This window comes from Rhinolophus sinicus, chromosome 2 (genome assembly GCF_057876585.1).
Source record: "Rhinolophus sinicus isolate RSI-liver-muscle chromosome 2, RSI-T2T, whole genome shotgun sequence".
In the NCBI taxonomy this organism is placed as follows: Eukaryota; Metazoa; Chordata; class Mammalia; order Chiroptera; family Rhinolophidae; genus Rhinolophus; species Rhinolophus sinicus.
The window spans coordinates 109,074,754-109,095,193 of record NC_142502.1 but is presented as its reverse complement, the minus strand read 5'-3'; the positions used below and the strand labels follow the sequence as shown (position 1 = coordinate 109,095,193).

The window sequence follows — 20,440 nt, the reverse complement described above, 5'->3', positions numbered from 1 at the left end:
TAGCCCGCCCGGCGCTCGCTGCCCCGCGGCCTGCGCAGAGTAGGCGCTCTAGCCCGCCCGGCGCTCGCTGCCCCGCGGCCTGCGCAGAGTAGGCGCTCTACCCGCGGAGTTAGCTGCCTCTTCTCGCCAGCCCGGGGGAAGACCCCCGGTTCGGTGGTACCAGACGCGGGCTGGGAATTCCGGATGCTCGGTTCCCTTGGTCACAGAGACACGAGACGTGCGTGGGAGGAGGGCTCGCGTTTGTATGCTTAGGTCCAGGAACCGAATAGGAATGACCCCTGAGTGGGGAGGAGGCTACTTTCTGTCTGTTGTTAATAACCTTCTCATCCCCTTCCCAGCCCTCGACCCCGTCTGTCATGGACGTCGCCGGCACCTGCTCCAGCTTTCAGTCGGACCTGGATTTCTGTCCTGATTGCGGCTCCGTCCTGCCTCTGCCAGGAACTCAGGATACAGTCACTTGTACTCGCTGTGGCTTCTCCGTCAACGTGCGAGGTGCGAGGCTTCTACGCAGGGGCCCGGGCTGAGGGCCCAGAATGGAGGGGTCGGAGGCTCGGAGACCTCCAGGTCGGTTGGATTGGAGGGGGACTCTAAAGCAGGAGATCAAATACTTACACTTTTCGTCTGGGGACGAAACCTGAAGGGCACGATGTAGAGTAGGGCCACCTGGGAGTTGTGGGCGTCGGCTGCTTCAGCGTGTTTGTACAACTAGTTTTTACTGCCTGCGCAGACTTCGAAGGGAAGGTTGTGAAGACCTCAGTTGTGTTCCACAAACTGGGGACGGTCATGCCTATGTCGGTGGAGGAAGGACCTGAATACCAGGGGCCCGTGGTAAGTTAAGGACCTCAAGGACGGGCTCCATAGGGAGGGTGGGGGTGAAACGGAGAGCTGATCGCTGAGATCGGGAGAGCTTTGTATCCAACTCCAAGTGGGAAGAGGAGCGTTTAGAGCAGCAGTGTCCGAGGAGCGTTATAGCCTGCTTCCTTTGAGAAGGAGGGGGGATGACTAGGCCTCCTTAACCCACCAGTTGCTTCCCAGGTTGACAGGCGCTGCTCTCGATGTGGTCACGAGGGAATGGCATACCACACCAGACAAATGCGCTCAGCCGATGAAGGGCAGACTGTCTTCTACACCTGTACCAACTGCAAGTGGGTAACTTTACCTTGCTTCTCCACTTTCTAAGTCCGTTTGCTAACTAAACAAATCCAGGGGTTTATTTTTTGCACTGAATAAACAATTGTTTCTTTTGGCCCCAACCATTTCTATACAGTTCAGGAAATAATAGGGAGATTTGTGGTCGTTTTTATTGTTCAAAATTACATGTATCCTTTTACTAGCCAGTGAACTAAACCTTTTAAGATACTTAAAAGGGAATGAAAAATACAGAAAGCCAGTATTGCTTAGGGGTCAGCATGTCATGTGGGAATCTTCCACTGCACTCAAGGAAGTTGTACTTGGGAATTAGTGGAGTATGATTTAAAAAACATGGGCTCTGATGATTTTAGGCACTCCTCTTTGCCTTTGGTGTTCTGCAGTTTCATTACAATTTATCAAGATGCGGTTTTCTTTTATTCATCCTGTTTGGGATTTGTTGAACTTTTTGAAACTGAGGATTGATTTTTCTTTTTTCCCCATCAACCTGGGAAAGTTATCAGCCATTATGTCATTGAATATTGCTTTTCCCCCATGACCTCAATTCTCACATTCTGGCATTCTAATTAAAGACCTGTTTATTAGACCATCTATCCTCCATTCCTCTGTCTTTCATATTTTCCATCTCTTTTTATGCTGCTTCTGGGTAATTTCTTCAGGTCTCTCTTCCAGGTCACTAATTCTGTCTTGAGTTTATTTCAATTATTATGTTAATTTGTTTTTAGTTCTACTTGATAGTTTTTCAAATCTCAGTCATCTTAAAGAATTCCTGATTCCTTCATCATCTTTTTTTTTTAATTTTTAAAAAAATTTTTTAATTCTTTATTGGGGAATGTTGGGCAACAGTGTGTTTTTCTAGGGCCCATCAGCTTCAAGTCAATTCATTGTCCTTCAATATAGTTGTGGAGGATGCATGCAGTTCACTGGCTCATGTGGGAATCGAACCGGCAGCTCTGTTGGTAAGAGCTTGTGCTCTAACCAACTGAGCCATCTGGCCGCCCCTTAATCATCTTTTAATTGTACTTTCTATTCTTAAAATATTTATTACATGTAAATATATTAAGCATGGCTATTTATAGTCTGTCTCTGATAATTCCAGTACCCAGTGTTTTTTCTGGGTCTGATGCTGCTGTCTGTTATTTCTGCTGACTCTCATAGTGCTTTGTTTTGTGATTTTTGACTGTTCGGATTTTTTTTTAGAATTTGAACTATGGGAATTCTTTGAGGCCTGGGTTGAATGCCATTGTCTCAGCATTTGTGTTTCCTGTTAAGGTGCCTTGAGGCACTACCAAGACAGAATCACTTTTAAATAAATTCTTGGCTTCAGGATTTTTTGGACTTATGGTTAGAAAATCTCAGAGGAGACTTTTTTCTTTCTCTGCCTAGTGAGACACATTCCTTTTGTAGAGTTAAATTTGTTTTTTTCGTATTCACTTTTACAGAGGGGTAGCTCCTTGGAGGTCCCAAATTTATGCAGAATATCTATCAGACATTGTATTATAGGTTTTTCTTTTGTTCCTTCATATTGCTGTCAAAACAGCAAGGGCGCCATCGTAGCAGGGGCTTCAATTTTACCTGTTTAGGTTCCTGATTTTACATCATTTTACCAATGTGAAGATTGCCTTTACTTTCTTGCCATCTCATCAATGGATTAAAAAATATTTATTGTTAGATAAATCTTTTAAGAATATTTTCCCCAGTCTTACCTATTTATTTTCTTCTTTTTTTAAATGAGCAGAAGTTTTTTATTTTTATCAGGTTCAGTTTATCCTTTTTCCTTTATGGCTACTGCTTTTTGTGTCCCAAGAAATCTTTGCATACAAGGTCTGACAATTAAGTTCGTGAACTTGTCACCATGTGCTTACACTGACAGCACTGTACAAACAGCTCAGGAAAGTTTCATAACCTTGGTACATTAGTGTCTCACAGCAGTGTTTGTGTCGACACGTGGCAGTATCTTGCTGAGTGGCGTTCATTATTGTTGCATGTTTTTGTGTGCCATCGCGAAAATGTCTGAGCTTGAATTAGAGCAACGAACAAACATTAAATTTCTTGTTAAACTTGGCAAGAATGGAAGTGAAATCAGGGACATGTTAGTCCAAGTTTACGGGGATAATGCCATGAAGAAAACAGCAGTGTACAAATGGATTAAACATTTTTCTGAGGGTGAGAACACGTCACTGATAGAGAGAGGTCAGGGCGGCCAGTAATGAGCAGAACTGAAGAAAACATTGCAAAAATTTGTCGAATTCTGCGTCTAAATCGTCGGCTGACTGTGAGAAGTATAGCAGACCTAGTAAACATCAATAAACAGGAAACTCTTAACTGAAAATCTTGGCCTGAGAAAGGTGTGTGCAAAAATGGTCCAGAAGCAGCTCACTGATGAACAAAAGCAAAGGAGAGTCGAAGTTTGCCAAGACCTTTTGAAGAGGCAAGACGATGTTTTGGGCCTTGTTATCACTGGTGATGAAACATGGGTGTACCAGTACGAACCTGAAACAAAGCGTCAAAGTGCACGATGGAAGTCAGCCAATTCTCCACCACCAAAAAAATTCCATCAGTCCAAATCAAGAGTCAAACCGGGCCGCAAAAAAAAAAAAAAAAGTCAAAACGATGTTGCTAACCTTTTTTGATATCAGAGGGATTATTCATTATGAATTTGTACCATCTGGACAGACAGTTAACCAAGTCTACTACTTGGAAGTGCTGAAAAGGCTGTGTGAAAAAGTTAGATGAAAATGATATGAACTTTTCACCAACAGTTCATTGCTCTTGCGTCACGACACTGCACCACCTCACACAGCACTGTCTGTAAGGGAGTTTTTAGCCCAGTGAACAAATAACTATTGGAACACCCTCCCTACTCACCTGATATGGGCCCCAATGACCTCTTTCTTTACCCAAAGATAAAGGAAATATTGAAAGGAAGACATTTTGATGACATTCAGGACATCATGGGTAATACTACGACAGCTCTAATGGCCATTCCGGAAAGAGTTCCAAACCTGGCATTGGTGCATAGCTTCCCAAGGGGAGTACTTCGAAGGTGACCGTAGTGATATTCAGCAATGAGGTATGTAGCACTTTTTCTAGGATGAGTTCACGAACTTAACTGTCAGACCTCGTACTTCAAGGTCATAATTTGTTAGATATATTTTTAGTACCAGCAGTTTTAGTTGGCTTAAAGTTGAATTGTTTGGGGGAGCTAGACTTCCACAGTGTCATAAATAAAAGTCCTTCCTTGATTATTTGAGTGTATTTCATCTTACACTGCTAGAGCCTCTTTGGTCAAATACAACAAAGAAATCCTTTCTTTCTCCATAGGTTCCAGGAGAAAGAAGACTCTTGATTTTTATTTTGTTTTTCTGGGCGACTCAACAACGCTTCCCTCTTCCTTGGAAGGTGAAGCATATTGGATTCTTAGACCCCTTGTCCATCCCCTGGTTGTAATATTTGGCTCCCAGAAGAGAAGCAGATCATCATATGAGGACTACCATTGTGCTTATTCCTATTCCTAGTTGAATTTTCCTATTAAAGTTATATTTTTCTATAAGATTGAGACATATGTATGTTATTTATAATCTGTCTTGTTCCAAAATGAATTTAAATGAGCTTATAAATTTTTCTTTCAACAAATATTAACTACAAAAACAAGTATAAATTAGTACATGACAAAAAAAAAGGACAAAAAAAGGAGCCAGGAATGAGGCTAATATGAAAAGCGATTATAACTATTTCCTCACTATCTAAATCTATTAGTTCCTCAGTTTAGGGAAACAAAAATTGGGAGATTGGATAGTGAGATTCAACAGAAAATTTAACTAGATGTGTAAATTTGTTTTTTTACCAGACAAAATAGGCTATTTATTTATTGCTTTTTATAGTTGACATTCAATATTATTTTATATTAGTTTCAGGTGTATAGTGCAGTGGTTAGGCATATGTATAATTTATGGTGATCCCCCTGATTAGTGCTCACCTAGCACTATATTTGATGTGTAAGTTTGAACAACAAAAATCTGATACTAAGGGATACCAGTGTGTACTTACTACAGGTGGACATTTTGGAAATTTTTTTTATTGCTCTTGAGATAAGTAATATATATTTACTGTAATAGATTCATATAGAGAAAGAACAAAGTAAAAATTACAAAGAATCCCACTCTGCAGAGATATTTGTTGTTGTTGTTTTTTTTAATTTATTTTTTAAATTTATTGGGGTGACAATTGTTAGTAAAATTACATAGATTTCAGGTGTACAATTCTGTATTACATCATCTATAAATCCCATTGTGTGTTCACCACCCAGAGTCAGTTCTCCTTCATCACCATATATTTGATCCCTCTTACCCTCATCTCCCACCCCCCACCCCCCGATATTTGTTTTTTTTATGGGCTGAGTTCTATATATGCTGAGTTCTAGCTTGCTTTTTTCCCTTTGAACCAAAACTTAAAAGAGAAACAAATATATAATCCAGGCACAATAAACATAATTCAAATTTTAGTCTGGGAATCAGTATTCCTGCATTCCTTGGCTTAAATGGTGATCAAAGGATGATATTAATAATAATTATCTTGTAACCGTGTGGCCCTTTATGTATTCAGCGCTCTCAAGCACACACACTCTTGTTTAATGCCTCAGCAACTTGGAGGGATGAGTAGGACAGTCTTCTGTATCGTACATTTGAACTGTTCTGGCAGTTGACTTCCTTGCCTCACTCCTGAAATCTGAAACAAATCTGTTCATGTTTCTACACTATAAGCCTTTTCTTGGCCCACAACACTGGCTGGATAAAGTCCAAGTTTCTCAGCAAAGCATACAGGGCTTCCCATATAACCACACCTACCTGTTAAGCCTCATCAGGCACTCCACTTGTATCCCAGTAGTACAAAACTTAAATTTCCTTCAGTCCATACACCTATGACTTTGTAAGTTCCTTTTACTTAAAAAACCCATTGGTCTGTCAAACTTTGGGTTCCCTTTTTACCCACTTTTTCTCCCTGAGAAACATACATTTTTATCATAGCAAAATTGTCCTATAATTTATGGCCACGTCTTTGCTTAATCTTACTCATCTCTACCCCAGAGTGTAGGCAGTATGCAACTAAATTGCATTTCACGGGTGAGATTTACATCTATGTTAATATCCCAATGTCTTATTTTTTTGTTAGTCCTAAGCATGCCAATCTTTCCCACTAGACTGGGAGCTAACAGGAAGGTTTCATGCGTGGCCATCTTAAAGGCCTAGTACAATGACAGGAAAAAATTCGAGTTGAACGTGCATTAAGTGCCCCACTCGAACACTTACAGGCACAGGACGAGTACTAGAACCCAGGTTCTTAATCCGGTGTATTTCCAACTGCACCTCGGTCCCCTTTCTGTAATTCCTATACGAAACAATAAGGAGACAACAATGGACCATTATAAGGTCATTATTATTGCTCCTCATTATTATTGCTCCCGCCATCACACCCTCCCAGGGGGTGGGGGGCATGGGCTCAGCTACAGGATTCCGCACAGTCTGCAACGCCTAACCTGGCTCTAGCCTTCGGGACCGCGCCCTCCTGCTCGCCTCGCGTGCGCGAGCTGCCCTTGATCGCCCTCCACCACGGCAGTCACTCCGCCAACTCCTTGCGGCGCTTGCGCACTGTTACATTACGACGGCACCAATCTGGTGACGCCTGCGCTTTGACGCAGTGCAGGAGACAAGAAGAGGACTACAGACTGCGTCACACCCGGAAGCGGAGAGCCGGAAGTGGGGTTGGACAGGTTATCTCCCGGGGTAGAGAAGCGGAGGCCTAGGAGGAGGGGGAGAAAAGAAGGTGGAGGATCCTGGCTACTACTCTGAATTCGATACCGCTTCTCTTAGACCCCAGAGACACAGAACGAAGGAAGGGTGTCTCATCCCTTCCTCCCCTCCTCCCTTTCCTCAGCCTTAGCCATGGCCGAGGCAGGGGCCGGGCTGAGTGAGACCGTCACTGAGACAACGGTTACCGTGACAACCGAGCCCGTGAGAAAGGCGGGGGGCGGTGCTGTTTAGGATCTGGGAGATACCGGGAGGGAGGGGTTAGGGCTTCGTGGAGTTGCTGGAGGGGCTGGGCTTGGTGATACGCGAGGAGTGGGGTTGAATGTCGGGTTGAGAGAATCGCAACGTCTTGGGGATATTTGGAGTGGCAGAGGTGGTGCAAGGCTCGTCAAGCGATAAGTAATAGAGTTAGGATGTAGGTGGTGCTGCTTGGGGTGGTGTGTGTATAACTAATGAAAGAATGGGAACCTGGGGTTTAAGGAACTGAGGAGGTGCTGAAGGAGGATGAAAGCTGTGTAAGAAGGCATGGTTGGAGGCCAGCTGTAGAGGAATTTGACGGGAAGGATGCTTATTAAATATTTGTCGAAGGGATGAATGTGAAAGGAAGCAGAATGAGGGAACCAAAAAAAAAGAGATGAAGATAGTATTTTGAAAAATCAGAGATGTAAATAAAAGGTACCATATTTGCAAAAACTAGGCTGTTTTCAAAGGGAGGTTAAATTGGGCTTAATAACACCGGATTAAGGGAGTTTAGAATAATAGTTACCAGAGATTTCTAGGATGCTAGGGAATAGGTGCATCAGAGGTAAGAAGGGCTGGGCTTGAGGATGAGAGAGGTGAGAATGGAGTTCTATTTTTAATGGGTAAAAGAATAGGGAGTCTGGAAAAAATAAAGGGAAATCACAGATTAGGCATTGGGACTGAGAAAATAATTTTTGTGTATTAATACCACTAAGGATAATTTGGGGAGGAAGATGGAGAAACAGCAAGGTTATATTTTCCTTTGAAGATTTACTGGGACCTTCCCTAGGTTAGGGATTGTGTTTTCTCTGTATACTAGTAGTTATCAAGAACAGGAAATACTACTTTATGATTCCTCAAGGAGGTCAAAGACCTGTTCTAGTTCATCTTCTCCCAGCACTCAGCTCTTCTGGTGCTATGTCTATGACACTGATTGAGCTGAGACACGGCAGAGAGTAGGCCCCCAGGAGAGAGTGGGGATGGTCAGTATGAGGAAATTACATAGGTGTGCCCAACCCTGTTAACCTTCCAGGAGAACCGGAGCCTAACCATCAAACTCCGGAAACGGAAGCCAGAGAAAAAGGTGGAATGGACGAGTGACACTGTGGACAACGAACATATGGGGCGCCGCTCATCCAAATGTGAGTAATTGTTGCCCACAGTAACCCTGGAGTTCTGGCTCCCGTCTGCATACCTTCTACCTTTTCACCTCCACTTGTCCTCCTGAAGCCCCCAGATGCTCACAATCCTGTCGCTACCTGGGTGGTTCTGTGGCATCAGGGAGAGGAGGTTAAAGTTAGAGGGAAAAGACATAGGCAGGAGCTCAAATTGGGATGTGCCAAGGCTTGAAGGCAAGAAGTGTCAGAGGTGGAGAAGTGGAGCTTTGGATCCCTGGCTATCTGAAAGGATAGGGGGTGGGTGGCTGAGGCCCAGGGTGGACCTGGGGAAGCTGGATCCTGGAAGATAGAAGGAGACAATGGTGGAAGTAGCCATTTTTACTGAGATCCAATAGCAATGGAACTGAGTGTACATCTTACCCTTTCTCCTTTTTAACTGGGCTCCTCCTCCCAAATCCAGGCTGCTGTATTTATGAGAAACCTCGGGCCTTTGGCGAGAGCTCCACGGAGAGTGATGAGGAGGAAGAGGAGGGCTGTGGTCATACACACTGTGTACGGGGCCACCGCAAAGGACGGAGTCGTGCAATCCCCGGACCCAGCCCCACCACCCCTCCCCAGCCTCCTGACCCCTCCCAGCCCCCTCCAGGGCCAATGCAGCACTAAATTCCTCTCTCCCCATCATTCCTGTGTCTGTCTGGCCCTGAATGTTTTCATGTGGCTACTTGGGAACTCAACCCATGGTTCAATCCCTTCTCCCCCCCCCCCCCCCCCCCCCCCGCCCCGGGTTGATAGAGGGAAGAAGAGGAGGGTGGACAGAGATCCTGGAATTCTGACTTGCTGCTATTCTAGAACCCAAGCTCCTGGGTTCCCCCAGCCCTCATTTTTCTTTCCATCCTCCTCTCTCCAGGGATCCAGGCATCTTGGTCCCAGTCTCTTCCCTTTGTTCTCACTGCCAAACTGCCTGTCCTGGGATCCAGTTGTCTTGGCCCCCTGCGCTCTCTACTTGAGTCCCAAACACTTAATTTGGGTTTCCAACAGCCCCAGCTTTCACTGCCAGGGTCCCAGTCAGATTCCAGGCAATGTTGCCCCAGCTATGCTTGTTAAGCCTGGCTTAGAGCTCATCCACTTATGTATTTATATAGTCCTAACTCTTAGTACTTGCCTGTGGTATGTGAGGTATTATGGGAGGGCTCCCAGCCCTTCCCCTCCCCTCCTTCCCACACCCCTCACCTTCAAGAGGAGTTAGGAGAGAGAGAGTTCTTTGTCATTCTCACCTTTAATGGAAAATGAAAAAAATAGTCGTGTCCTCTCTCTTAACCTTTCTTATGTAATCTAGGATTTCTGACAAAGCTGGCTTCAAGAGTAGTCTTCCAGCTTTGGAGACAGATCCAACCTAGTCCCAGGGGCCTGGGTTCCTGAAAGAGGAAGGAAAAGGGAGCAAAGAGATGGAGCTGTCTCCCCATCTCTTACCCCTTTCTTCTTAGGCTTTCGTGTTTTTGCCAGTCCAGATGTCCGACTCTCTTGGCCCTCCCCTTCTTACTGGGATCTGAATATCATTTCCCAGGCCTCTTGCCGTGCACAAGTGTAGAGATTGGTCAAATCCATACCACCGTAGAGATCTCATTTATTGCCAGAGATGCACAAAATAAATAACCCAACATCACAAAACGTGTTAAATACGGACCCATTTATACACATGGGGAACAACGTGAGGGTTATATACAAGGATGAATTGGGGTGTCTGGGCCACTCCCAGGTTGAGGAGAGGAGAGGTAGCACCATTGGTTCCTTACTGTGGGTATGTGCAGGGGGAGTTTAAAGACGGTTCTTAATGGGAATAAACTAGGAACATGGAAAGAAGTCATGGTGGGGTATGACCCCTTGCCCCCCAAAAAAAACCCCACAATTATTAACCTTCCTAGAGAGCCCTAAGTCCCAGACAGAGTCAAGCCTCTTGTTTTTTAGAAGGAGGGTCTCATTTCTCTTGAGAACCTGCGAGTGGACAGGGCAGGAAAGCCCAATCCTTAAAACTAGGGAAGGCGCTGGGCCCTTTGAGACTAGGAGAGGCACGAGTGGGAGGTAAAGATTTGACTAGGAAGGACTCTCTGTAGTAAACATGGGCCCTTTACCAGTTCTGATGAAGCAGGTGTGTTCCCTAACTCGGGCCCGGAACAGTGTAAGATAGCAGGGGAGTGACCACGTGGGGCGTACTGGTAGCTGTTGGGGAGAAGCGTTCCAAGAGGTATCACAAGACGTGGGCGGGAGGGGCCGGGAAGGGTGAGAATGGATCCGGCTTTGGGAGTGGATGTGAAAACTGGAGGCCAGTTGAGGTCTTCGTATTTGGGAGAAGAGAGACGTTGTGGGTGGGTGGGGGTGTTTATCAACACTTGGGCGGCTGCGGGCGTGTGGACACGATCCCTGGAATGAGTGGGGATTTCCGAGCACAAAAGGAAGCAGCCTCGCTGTGGGCCAAACTAGAAGGAGGTTGTAGGCGAGTTTCTCAGCCTTCTGCTGGCACGATGCGCAGTGGGGTGCGGGGGTCTCGGGTGCAGAGCAGCGGGAAGACACGCTCCCCTAGGGGGCCAGGTGCCTGGAAGGCAAAGAGCAGGTCGAGCGAGCGGCCATCATAGAAGGCCACGCGGCCCCGCTCCCAGTCCAAGTCCACCCGAATCCGCCGGGGTGCGGGCCCAGCGCCGCCCAGCGGGGTGGGCTCCGGTGCCGTGAGTGCCCACAGGCGGCCGCCCCGGCCCTCCACGGCCCACACGGCGCCCGCGGGGCACAGCCCAACACGGCCCTTGCGTCGCACCGACTCTCCTGCCGCGCCCAAGGCATAGCGACTCTCCCCATCGTCCTCATCCTCCCCGGAAGAGCCTCCGCAGGAGGCAGCGTCCACGGTCTCCACCTCCCAGCAGTGGCGGCCAGCCTCGAAGCCCTGCGCGCCCAGCACCGCTGGGAGCTGATCGAAGCGCGCTGGGCTGTCAGGGGGCGCAGGTGTTCCTGGTGGGGCCAGTCTGACACTGCGGCAGTCCGCAGAGATGAACAGGCGGCGGTGTGCGGTGCCAGGATCCAAGGTCAGGTCGGCTGGGGAGCGCAAGACGGAAAGGACCAAGTGAGGGGGGTTTCGGAGTCAAAAGTAGGATAGGACAGAATACGTGGCAGAGGGCACTTCGGAGGCCCCGCAACAGCTGGAAACGTGCCTGTGGCACGAGACAGGGTAAAGGGACATGAAGGATAGGCCCAGGCAAGACCCAACTGATGCATGGATGGCCCACTTATGTAGAATTGGGCTTGGAGAAGGACCCATCTGGCCCACGGCAGGGGGCACAGCTCAAAAAGCAAAGGAAACATTGCCTGTTTTGTGGGGGTGGGGAAAGAGTGGGGCTGATCTGACATAGAGAGAGGAATGTCGGCTGATAACCTCAATCTGCAGTATCTGGGGTGCGGCCTGTGAGCTGGATCAGCAGGATGGGGAAGGTGGATCTAAAAAGATACAAACCCCAAGTGTCAGAGGGAGGGGCACAAGGAGAGATCCTGGGTATCCTGAGAAGCCAGACCACTTACCCACAGGGATAGGTGGGAGTTGACAGGCCTATTTCTAAAGGGAGAGTGGGGCAGAGTTGGAGAGAGAAGGTGGGGATAGGGACCAGAAAAAAACATCATTGGCTTTGTGTGGATGGGATGCCTTGAGAAAAGATTTCTGGATTAGGCGTGCTAGAAGCCGTCTGGGTTGGGTGGGATGGGGGGTGACCAAAAGAGTGAAGCATCTTCTCTAAGGTGGAGGACAGCCTTGGGAGTGATTGAGGAAGGAACTCCCCAGAAGCTGCAGAGAAGTTCCAGAGTCCCACGGACAAGGAGATGCAGGAGCCCTGGAATCCTGGAGAGGAGTGATGAGCTGTGGTGGGAGCAGAGGTTCCTGAGAGGCAACTGACCTCTGGGGTCTGTTGTGGGAGCATGTGAAAGGCAGGAGGGGAGTGGCTGGAATGTGTGTAGTTGAGGATGGACACAGTTATGTGCTGATTTGCTTCCTCCCAAAAGGACGAGTTAAATTCCCTCGGACCTCAGAATGTGATCTTATTTAGAAATAGTATTTATAGAGGTAATGAAGTTAAAATGAGGTCATTAGGGTGGGCCCTAGTCAAATATGACTGGTGTCCTTATAAAAAAGGGGAATTTGGATCTAGAGACAAATGCGTACAGAGGAATACAATGTAACAACACAGGGAGAATACCATCCACAAGCCAAGGAACATCGGAGGCTTCCAAAAACAAGAGAGTCAGGGACCAGATTCTCACAGCCCTCAGAAGGAACCAAACGGCCAATACTTTGACTCTACCTCCAGAACTGTGAGACAATACATTTCTGTTGTTTAAGCCATTCAGTGTGTGATGCTTTGTACAAAGCCTAGGAAACTAGGTAATACAGACATCAAGAAGGACTTGATTATTTTTGAGAGAGCAAGCCTAAAACAGACTCGCTCCATGCCCTCCCTTCTGCCCTTCTTACCAGTCAGTCTGTGAAGCATGTTTTTGACCACTGGGTAGTCTTCAGGGAGCTCGTCCTCTGAGTTAGGTGACTTGGGTGTTGGGGCATCAACTCTGGACAGATGAAGGAGAAGGGTCAGGAGATCAGTAGATATCCTCTGTGCTCTGATGCCCCCTCTCTTACCTCACTCACATCTCTGGAGCAGGAAGGGGTAAGGCCACACCCAGAAAACTGTGAGTGGGTGCTAAGATGTGGGCCCAGTGAGAAGGGATGTACATGGCAGTGGTAGTGCAAAGGAACAGTAAAAATGGAACTCACCTTGTCCACATCTTCCTCATATCCTGGGGTGGGCAGAAGAAAACGGATGTGAGCTCTGAGCTTCATACTGTGGGGAGCCCTCTCCCTCCTCCCCGCTGGAGTGACCTGGATTGGTGAGTGCCCTCCCCATCTCTCAGCTTGATCTCCTCTTTATCCCCTGTGCTCACTATTCCTCTCACTCCAGCACCACTTTCTTTTTGTTCTCCTAATTCCACTATTCTGTTCTCCCTTTCCCCATGGGTTGTCAGTGCCCAGCCTCATCCATGCTCTTTTCTTGCCCCCAGAGTCCTTACCTTTCCCTGCTGTCCCCACAACCCCATTCTCATCTTAGTGCCCCCTGTCCTTACCCACCTTCCTGATGGTGGATCCCAGATAAACGTCTCCTTCCCCTTCCATCTCACAGACCAACACATACTCAGAGCCCTTGGGCTAAGGGTTGGTATATAAAAGCCTTATAATAAAATTGCTTCACTTCTTGCCATAAAAGCCCAGTGGCGTTTGTTGAGCCCTTTGCTTTGTGGTCTCTACTCTGGCCAAGAAGGCTGCTGGACTTGGGTGTGTCCCTGGAGGCTCAGCAGATCTGCAGGGTACCATGGGAGCCAGCAGAGGGCGCTGTATGCTCACCTCCGTACAGAAGATTCCTTTTGCCCCTTCCCTGTCCACCGGGAATGACTGAAGCAGCTCAGTATGGTGGTGAAGGGGAGAGAGGAAAGGCAAATTGCCTAATTATGCCAATTACACCTAGATTAATTATGTCTATGTAGACTTCAAAGGGGGTAAGCAAGACCCGAGACGGCATGGCTGCTGGGGAGAAGCCAGTCGGGAATCCCCGACGCCTGGGGGTCGGGCAAGGGAATGGGTTTGGTTGATGGCCAAGGAGTTGGAGCCCGTGAAGGGCGCGGGGATGGGTGGGTGATAAGGCTGGGCAATAGGAGCCAAAGGCCCCTAAGGCTGTTCTCTCGGACTTCGCTTCCACCCCTCGCCGCCCCGGCCTGGGGCCCTACGAGGAGCCCAGGACAACAATAGCAAACAACACTCAGCTCCGCCAGGGCTGGAGTCCGGGACTCACCCCACGATGCTACAGGGGCTCTAGGTTCTGCTGCCTCTCCCTGCTTCCCCCCTTTAGACAACTCCTCCTTCTGCGCCCCTCCACTGCAGCTTTTGCTCCGCCCTCCCTCGGCGTTCCCCTCCCCTATGTTGCTTCTGATCAGCCCACTATCCTCCCAGGCCACCAGCTCGCCCTCACCCCGTCAGCTTCTTCGTCCCCGCGCCGGCTCTCCTCCTCCCGGCGCCTGACGGCGTCCCTCCCCGTGCTCCCGCAGAGCCCGCGCCCTTCGCGGGGGCTCCAGGGGATCCTCGCGCTCCGCCCAGTGCTCCAACCTTCTCTGCTCCCAGTTCGCTCACAACTCAGGTATCCTCCAGCCCCTCCCCCTGGGCAAGGTGTCAACTCCTTCCCACAGTCCTTCCCGGCACCTCTCGCTTCGCTTTGAGGACAGGTGGTCAGCCCCCGCCCCCTCGTCCCATGCTTTTCTCTGCTCAGCTCCGTCCTTTGCCTCAGCTGTCATAAGGGTCCCGGGTCGGGAGTGACCGTTCCTCGCTTCCCCAGGGAACCCATGAGTCTTCCTGTTCCACCAACAGCTGGGGACCCGTGACGCGCACCGCGGCCTCACCTCTCCGTGCGGGTCCAGGCTGCCCATGGTGGGGATGCGGCCCCCTCGGCGTCTCCCCGCGCGGGCCCCGGGCTCGGCCAGCTTCTCCCGCAGCCCGCGGCTGATCCGCACCTCCACCGCCAGCCGCACATTAGACCTCAGGCTGCGGCGGGGACACGGCAGACCGCAGCAGGGGCAGGCAGTGGGGGACGCCTCGGTGCCGGCCGCGGGCGGGGTCCCCCAGTGGCGGGCCAGGCACGCCCGGCAGAAGCTGTGCTCGCACGCCAGGAGCACTGGGTCTTCGAAGGGGCCCCCGCACAGCGGGCACGTCGCCAGCTGCTCCAGACGCTCCACCAAACCCGGGCCCAGCTCGGGCGCCTCCATGGGAAGCCAGTGTCAGGGCGCCCTCCTTTCCGCGACCACCGCGACCGCCTTCGAGCGCGCAGATGGCGGACCGCCCCTGCTGCTTGCTGAGTCGATGCCCCTCTCTCCGTCTCCCGCATTAACCTTCTGACGCTGTTCTGCCCCTTTCCTGGGATGGCCTCTCTCTTCAACCAGTCTCAGTCTCCGCCAATCTCCCCACCACGTCAGGCTTTATAGGGAGGGCGGAGGCCCCTGCGGGAGGTAAACATCAGGCCTTGCGTAACACTTCATCTGGTTCTCCCGCGTCTGGAAGTGAGGTTTGGGGGAGGAAGGCGGGAGGACACCTAGGTCTTCGAGCCAGGAAGGTGGTCACTGGGGTCCCTCTGGGGGCAAGGTAGCCCCCCGAAGTACCCAAATCTCACCTCCACCCTCGGCCTGTGGTGTGCGGGTGGGCAAGGTGCCCAAGCTCGCTTTTGGCATGTGTGCCCACATCGTTAGGCTGTGAGTCAGCCCAGGTGGCTGGCACGCCTACCTTTGGGGGTTGGGGCCGGAAACTGGGATGCTGGTTTGTGTGGCTTTGGCAGGCCCCTGAGTGTCGGTGTGTGGCTGTCATTCCAGGTGCCTCTCTCTTTCCACCTTCCTGCCTTACCTATTAAGGGCTTAAGGACAGTTGAAGCTTTGGATGAAGGGGCGGGGAGCAGGAATCCACGCTCTTGCCTCAAGGATTCAGCCTAGGACTGTCTCCAGCTCTACCACTGGCTGGCTCTCAGGGCCTCTCTTGTTACTTTCTTCCTACGTCTCTCTTTCTAGTTACTTCTCTCTATTTTTGTCTGTGTATGTTTTCATTTCCAGTTTTTTCTCTCTCCTTTGGGATGTACCCAAGGGTTATATATTTCAACTCTTGGTAAACCCGGGCCCAGAGAGCTGGCATTGCCAAAGTCACACAGCAAGGGAATGACCAGAAGTGGAGCCATACCCAGATCGTCTAATGTGTGCCCTTCTGTGACCCCACCCTGCCTCTTTTTAAATTTCAGATCCCTAGAACTACCTTCTGCTTTCTGTTTTTCCCCCCGATTTTCCTTGTGCCCTCTTTCCTCACCTCCATCTCTCTGTCTCTTCCTTCCTTCCCCCTCCTCTTCCCTCGTCTCCTGTCTTCCCTCCCCCCCCACCCCTTCTTTCTAGCTTCTCCACCTCTTTCAAGCTAGGCCTTTCTGTCTGGGTACTCTTGGGGGAGGAGGGTATGAATAAGTAAACATCTAGATGTCTACACTTACAATCACACACATTGTTGTACAAACATACATGTGCATCCGTCAGTGTTCAAATGCCAAAGTGCTCAGACTTATAGACAGGTACATTCACATAATGCAGACATCACAGAGACACCCAAGGAATCTCATACACACTAAATATCATAGAGATGAACACCCAGTATTATTTAGGGACAGATAGACATACTCAAAGAAAACATACAAAGAGACACTCTGTCATTAGTTTTATTGTCAATAAGAACAACAACACAACAGCAGTGTGTCTTTATGGAGCAGCAGTGCTATGTTAGGCATCCCCTCCAGGCCCTCTTCTCCCCCCATACTTATCAGGGAGATGTTCAATTATGACACTCTGATCAACAAACTAATACAAGTAAACACATGCACACTCATCTTGAAACAAACCTCCCAGATCAATGCTCATAAAACACAGTTACCTAAGTTAAAGACTACAGATACGACCAAAATCTATTTTGTAAAAGATGGACTTCTGTGTTATGTTTTGCAGAATAATGGTCCCCCACAGTTGTCCACACCCTAAGTCCTGGGACACATGTAACCTTACACAGCAAAAGGGATTAAGTTTTGCAGATGAAATTCAGGATCACAATCAGTTGAGTTTAAAGTAGGGAGAGTATTCAAAATTCTCCAAGTGGGCCTAATGTAATCACAGGGACCTTTAAAAGTGGAGGACAAAAGCTGAAATGGACCACCAGGTAAACAGAAACATAAGAAGTGCTTGGCCACACTGCTGGCTTTGAAGACTGAGGGAGGGGTGTGAGCCAAGGAAGTGGGTGGTCTCCAGAAGCTGCAAAAAGAAGGGAACGGATTCTCCACTAGAGCCTCCGGAAGGAACCCAGCCCTGCTGACACCTTGATTTTAGACCAGTAAGGCCCATTTCAGACTTCTAACCTCCAGAACTAAGAAAATAAATGTATGTTGTTTCACACACAGCAGTAAATAGGCAACTAATACACAGGTTTTCCTTTCTCCCTCAGTCTCTGGCACTTTGGGACCATCTGCACTTGTCTGTGTTTGTTCCTTCCAATGTGTCTGGATTTCTCTGAATTTCTTTGCCTCGCTTGGCCTTCTTGTTTGTCCTTTTTTATTTCTTTCCCTTTGTATTGCTTTATTTTCTTGGCTCCATCACCAGCCCAAGGCCTCTTAGACACTGGGTTCTTTCTGGACCTGGGCCTGGAGTGTTGGGGAAATGCCTTTTGATTTCTTCAGGAGCTTAGGACTGTCATCCATCCAGGGCCTTACCATGTGTGGCCCTCAGGTCTTGTCAGTGGTTCTCATCCTGGTTGCACATTAGAATCATCTGGGGAACCTTTAAACTCCCTGTGCCCAGGATACCTCAGATCAATGAAATAGAGTCTCTGGAGATGGGTCCCAGGTAACAGGAGTTTTCAAAGCTCTCCAGGTAATTCCAATGTTTACCCAAAGGGACCCCACTGTCTTATATGATAAGGTGTGCGTGGAACTGCCCCTCCCCATTTCACTCCTGTGCTTTAGTCATAGTGCTTTATATTTCATGTTCCTTGAACATGCCAAGGCTGATCTCACTGCAGGGCCTTTGTACTTGCTGTTCCTTCTGCTTGGCCCCTTCTCCTCCGGAGCTTTCCATGGCTGTCTCCATCTTCTCATTCAGGTCTCAGCTCAAAGGTAATATATTCAGAGAGGATTTCATTCACCATTATACCTCAGGTAGTTTCCTTTATCCAGATTTATTGTCTGATATTTATCGCTATCTGAAATAATTTTTTTCTGTCTTGATCTGTTTATATCCAATAAAAGAAAGCTCTGTAGGAACCTAGCCTTCATGTTCACTGCTGCTTTCCTTGAACCTGGAAGAGTGCCTAGTACACAGTAGGTATCAATGAATATGTGCCCCGTCATTAAATTGTCTATCACCAAATGGGCAAAGTGAAAGGGTCCTTTGACCTAAATGCCAGACAAAGATATTCTTATACTTCAATCAACAGTCTTTCCTCACTGGCAGGTGCCAGGTGCAGTGCTGGAAAATGCTCATGTGACACGAGACATGGCGATTAGTCTGGTTGAAGAAGTCCATTGTCTCGTTCTCATTTGCTTCTATAACTAGATGATGAGGATTCTTGCTAACAATGCTTCAGCTCAGCCTTTAAGCTGTGGTTAGCAGGTTTCACACCTCGTGGTCCTAGGACATACAGTACAGGGAAGAGGCATTGGAAACAGATGATGCCAGGAAGTGTCTCACTTCTCAAGACTTTCTTCCTCCCGCTCCAGAATCCCTAACAACACTATACTTGATCCCCTAATCTCCCTTTGGGTTCTTTCTATCACCAGAGAGCTGGATGGGTGAAGGTGGTTTTTGGTGTGTGTTGGCTTGGCTTGCTCCGGTTGACCGTGACTGGATCCTGCCTCTCTCTTAACACCACATCGTCTTAATGTAGGTGCCTCCCACATAACTGTTCCCACTCCTTTCCAGCTCCTTCCCAGATGTCTACTTGTGGTATTATGGAATGTTGTAGCTCCATACCCACTGCATGGCACTGGCAAATGCTAGCGGTAGGACAGGACTTAGTGCATGCTTTCATTTCTTTTCCTTCTCTTCCTTTTTTTTCCCTTCTCTCTTTTTGTTTATTCTTCAGTCTGTCTCTATATCAGTAACATCTCCACCCTTCTGAAGAGTCTACAAGTCTTTAGGAGCCTTCAAGGGGGAGAGGTTGTTACAAAGAGGTGATTGGGAGACTGATAAGGAGACAGTCATGGTTCCTGCCCTTAGGGAGTGCAGGTAAAGTATATCCATCATCAACCAAAATCTGTCATTACCAAATTAGGGAGTGTGATATGGCAAATAAGGCATATCCATCATTGTTGCAAATCTATCATTACCGAACTGTAAGGGTGCACTGAGGAGAGAAGAGTGAGTCGAGGATTCCATTGACAAATTGGAGAATGAGTGGGAATGATTTCAGGAAGTCTTCCTGGAAGAGATGACTTATAAATGAAGGGCAGGTTGGGTTGAGTAGGACAGAAATGAAAAAGCTTGAACAAAGAATGTGAAGCATCTTTGGGGACTGGAAGGGGGCGGAAAGGGCCAGGGTAAGACGGGTGAGAAGCACAAATGAAGGAGACCAAATCCCTTCTCAGTTCCCACTCATTATGCCCCTTCCTGAAGATTTTCTTCAATCTTGGTTACTTCTGTAATGGCTCATTTTTCACAAAGGCACTGTTGTTTACAATGTGCTTTAATGTGATTGGGAGTTCTATTAGAGCAGCTTTCCCAGAACTCTGGATGAAATGCCCCTGATGGAGATGGCAGCTTCAGGCCGGTGGGCTTGAGAGAGAGGATTCAACCAGATTAACCAAACAATCCTGATGCACATGCCGTGACCCAGCTCTGAGGAATGGCATCCTCACAGCCTGGACTCTTGTTTAACCATACCGCCATGGAGCCTAGAGTCCAGCCATTTGCAGTAAGGACTCTGGGACTCTAGCATGGTATGGGTTTGCCTAGGCTCAAACAGCAGGTTAGAGGCAGAGCCAGGGCTGAATTTCAGATTTACTGCCTCCAAATTTGGTGCCCTTTCCCTTCAACATGACTTCCTCCCTTCGGAGACTTTATTTTCTCTTTTCCGTTGTCCCTCCTGGAAGCCTCCTTCTTCCCTCTCCCTTTAAAATCCTGCTTAGGGCTTACAGTTTCTCTGAGGTGTTGCCCCTCCTTCCAGTTTATCCTGGCTGCTCATTTGTTCTCTTTCCTTCTGACAACCCTCCATCAATGTCACTGATTTGTCTTCATCCATCCTTTAAATCCCCCTTTAAACATTCACTAATCATTCTTCTCTTCTTAACGTTCCTCGGGACTTCTTATTCCCCACCCCCTTAGCAGTGTTCCTGTAGGAGCCATGCATTCGTTCATTTAACCACTCAACACCTACTACGTGTCAAGCACTGTTGTAGGAGTCAGGGTACAGTGGTGAAAAAGCCAGCCATGGTCCCTTATCCTCTGGCCATTTAGATTGTATTGGGAAAGACTAACAATAAGCAAGTAAACAAA

At 48.4% G+C, this 20,440-nt stretch overlaps 3 protein-coding genes and 1 long non-coding RNA gene across 7 annotated transcripts; 2 read left to right on the top strand and 2 right to left on the bottom strand.

Annotated features, from left to right (window-relative positions):
- Positions 1-14: 14 nt before the first annotated feature.
- Positions 15-4,702, top strand: POLR1H (RNA polymerase I subunit H). 4 transcript variants are annotated; one of them, XM_088795914.1, is made up of 5 exons: positions 15-156; positions 339-492; positions 728-828; positions 1,036-1,145; positions 4,474-4,702. In XM_088795914.1, exons 2-5 carry the CDS (start codon positions 357-359, stop codon positions 4,496-4,498), a joined length of 372 nt encoding a protein of 123 aa, XP_088652040.1. In that variant the 5' UTR covers positions 15-156; positions 339-356; the 3' UTR covers positions 4,499-4,702. The 4 variants fall into 4 exon arrangements, with proteins under 4 accessions (XP_088652040.1, XP_088652041.1, XP_019575002.1 ...); XM_088795915.1 differs by having other exon boundaries at positions 53-217; positions 1,025-1,145; XM_019719443.3 differs by having other exon boundaries at positions 58-242.
- A 622-nt stretch (positions 4,703-5,324) lies between these two features.
- LOC148758888 (uncharacterized) lies at positions 5,325-6,916 on the bottom strand. The gene is made up of 2 exons (XR_016020391.1): positions 6,686-6,916; positions 5,325-6,537 (listed from the first exon to the last, which is right to left on the bottom strand). It is a non-coding gene; the product is annotated as an uncharacterized LOC148758888 (long non-coding RNA).
- On the top strand, positions 6,903-9,982 carry PPP1R11 (protein phosphatase 1 regulatory inhibitor subunit 11). The gene is made up of 3 exons (XM_019719438.3): positions 6,903-7,160; positions 8,230-8,338; positions 8,775-9,982. The coding sequence occupies exons 1-3, from the start codon at positions 7,092-7,094 to the stop codon at positions 8,975-8,977; spliced, it is 381 nt and encodes a 126-aa protein (XP_019574997.1). The 5' UTR covers positions 6,903-7,091; the 3' UTR covers positions 8,978-9,982.
- On the bottom strand, positions 9,915-15,611 carry RNF39 (ring finger protein 39). The gene is made up of 4 exons (XM_019719434.3): positions 14,786-15,611; positions 13,116-13,138; positions 12,819-12,910; positions 9,915-11,395 (listed from the first exon to the last, which is right to left on the bottom strand). Exons 1-4 carry the CDS (start codon positions 15,146-15,148, stop codon positions 10,815-10,817), a joined length of 1,059 nt encoding a protein of 352 aa, XP_019574993.1. The 5' UTR covers positions 15,149-15,611; the 3' UTR covers positions 9,915-10,814.
- Between the last annotated feature and the right edge of the window lie 4,829 nt (positions 15,612-20,440).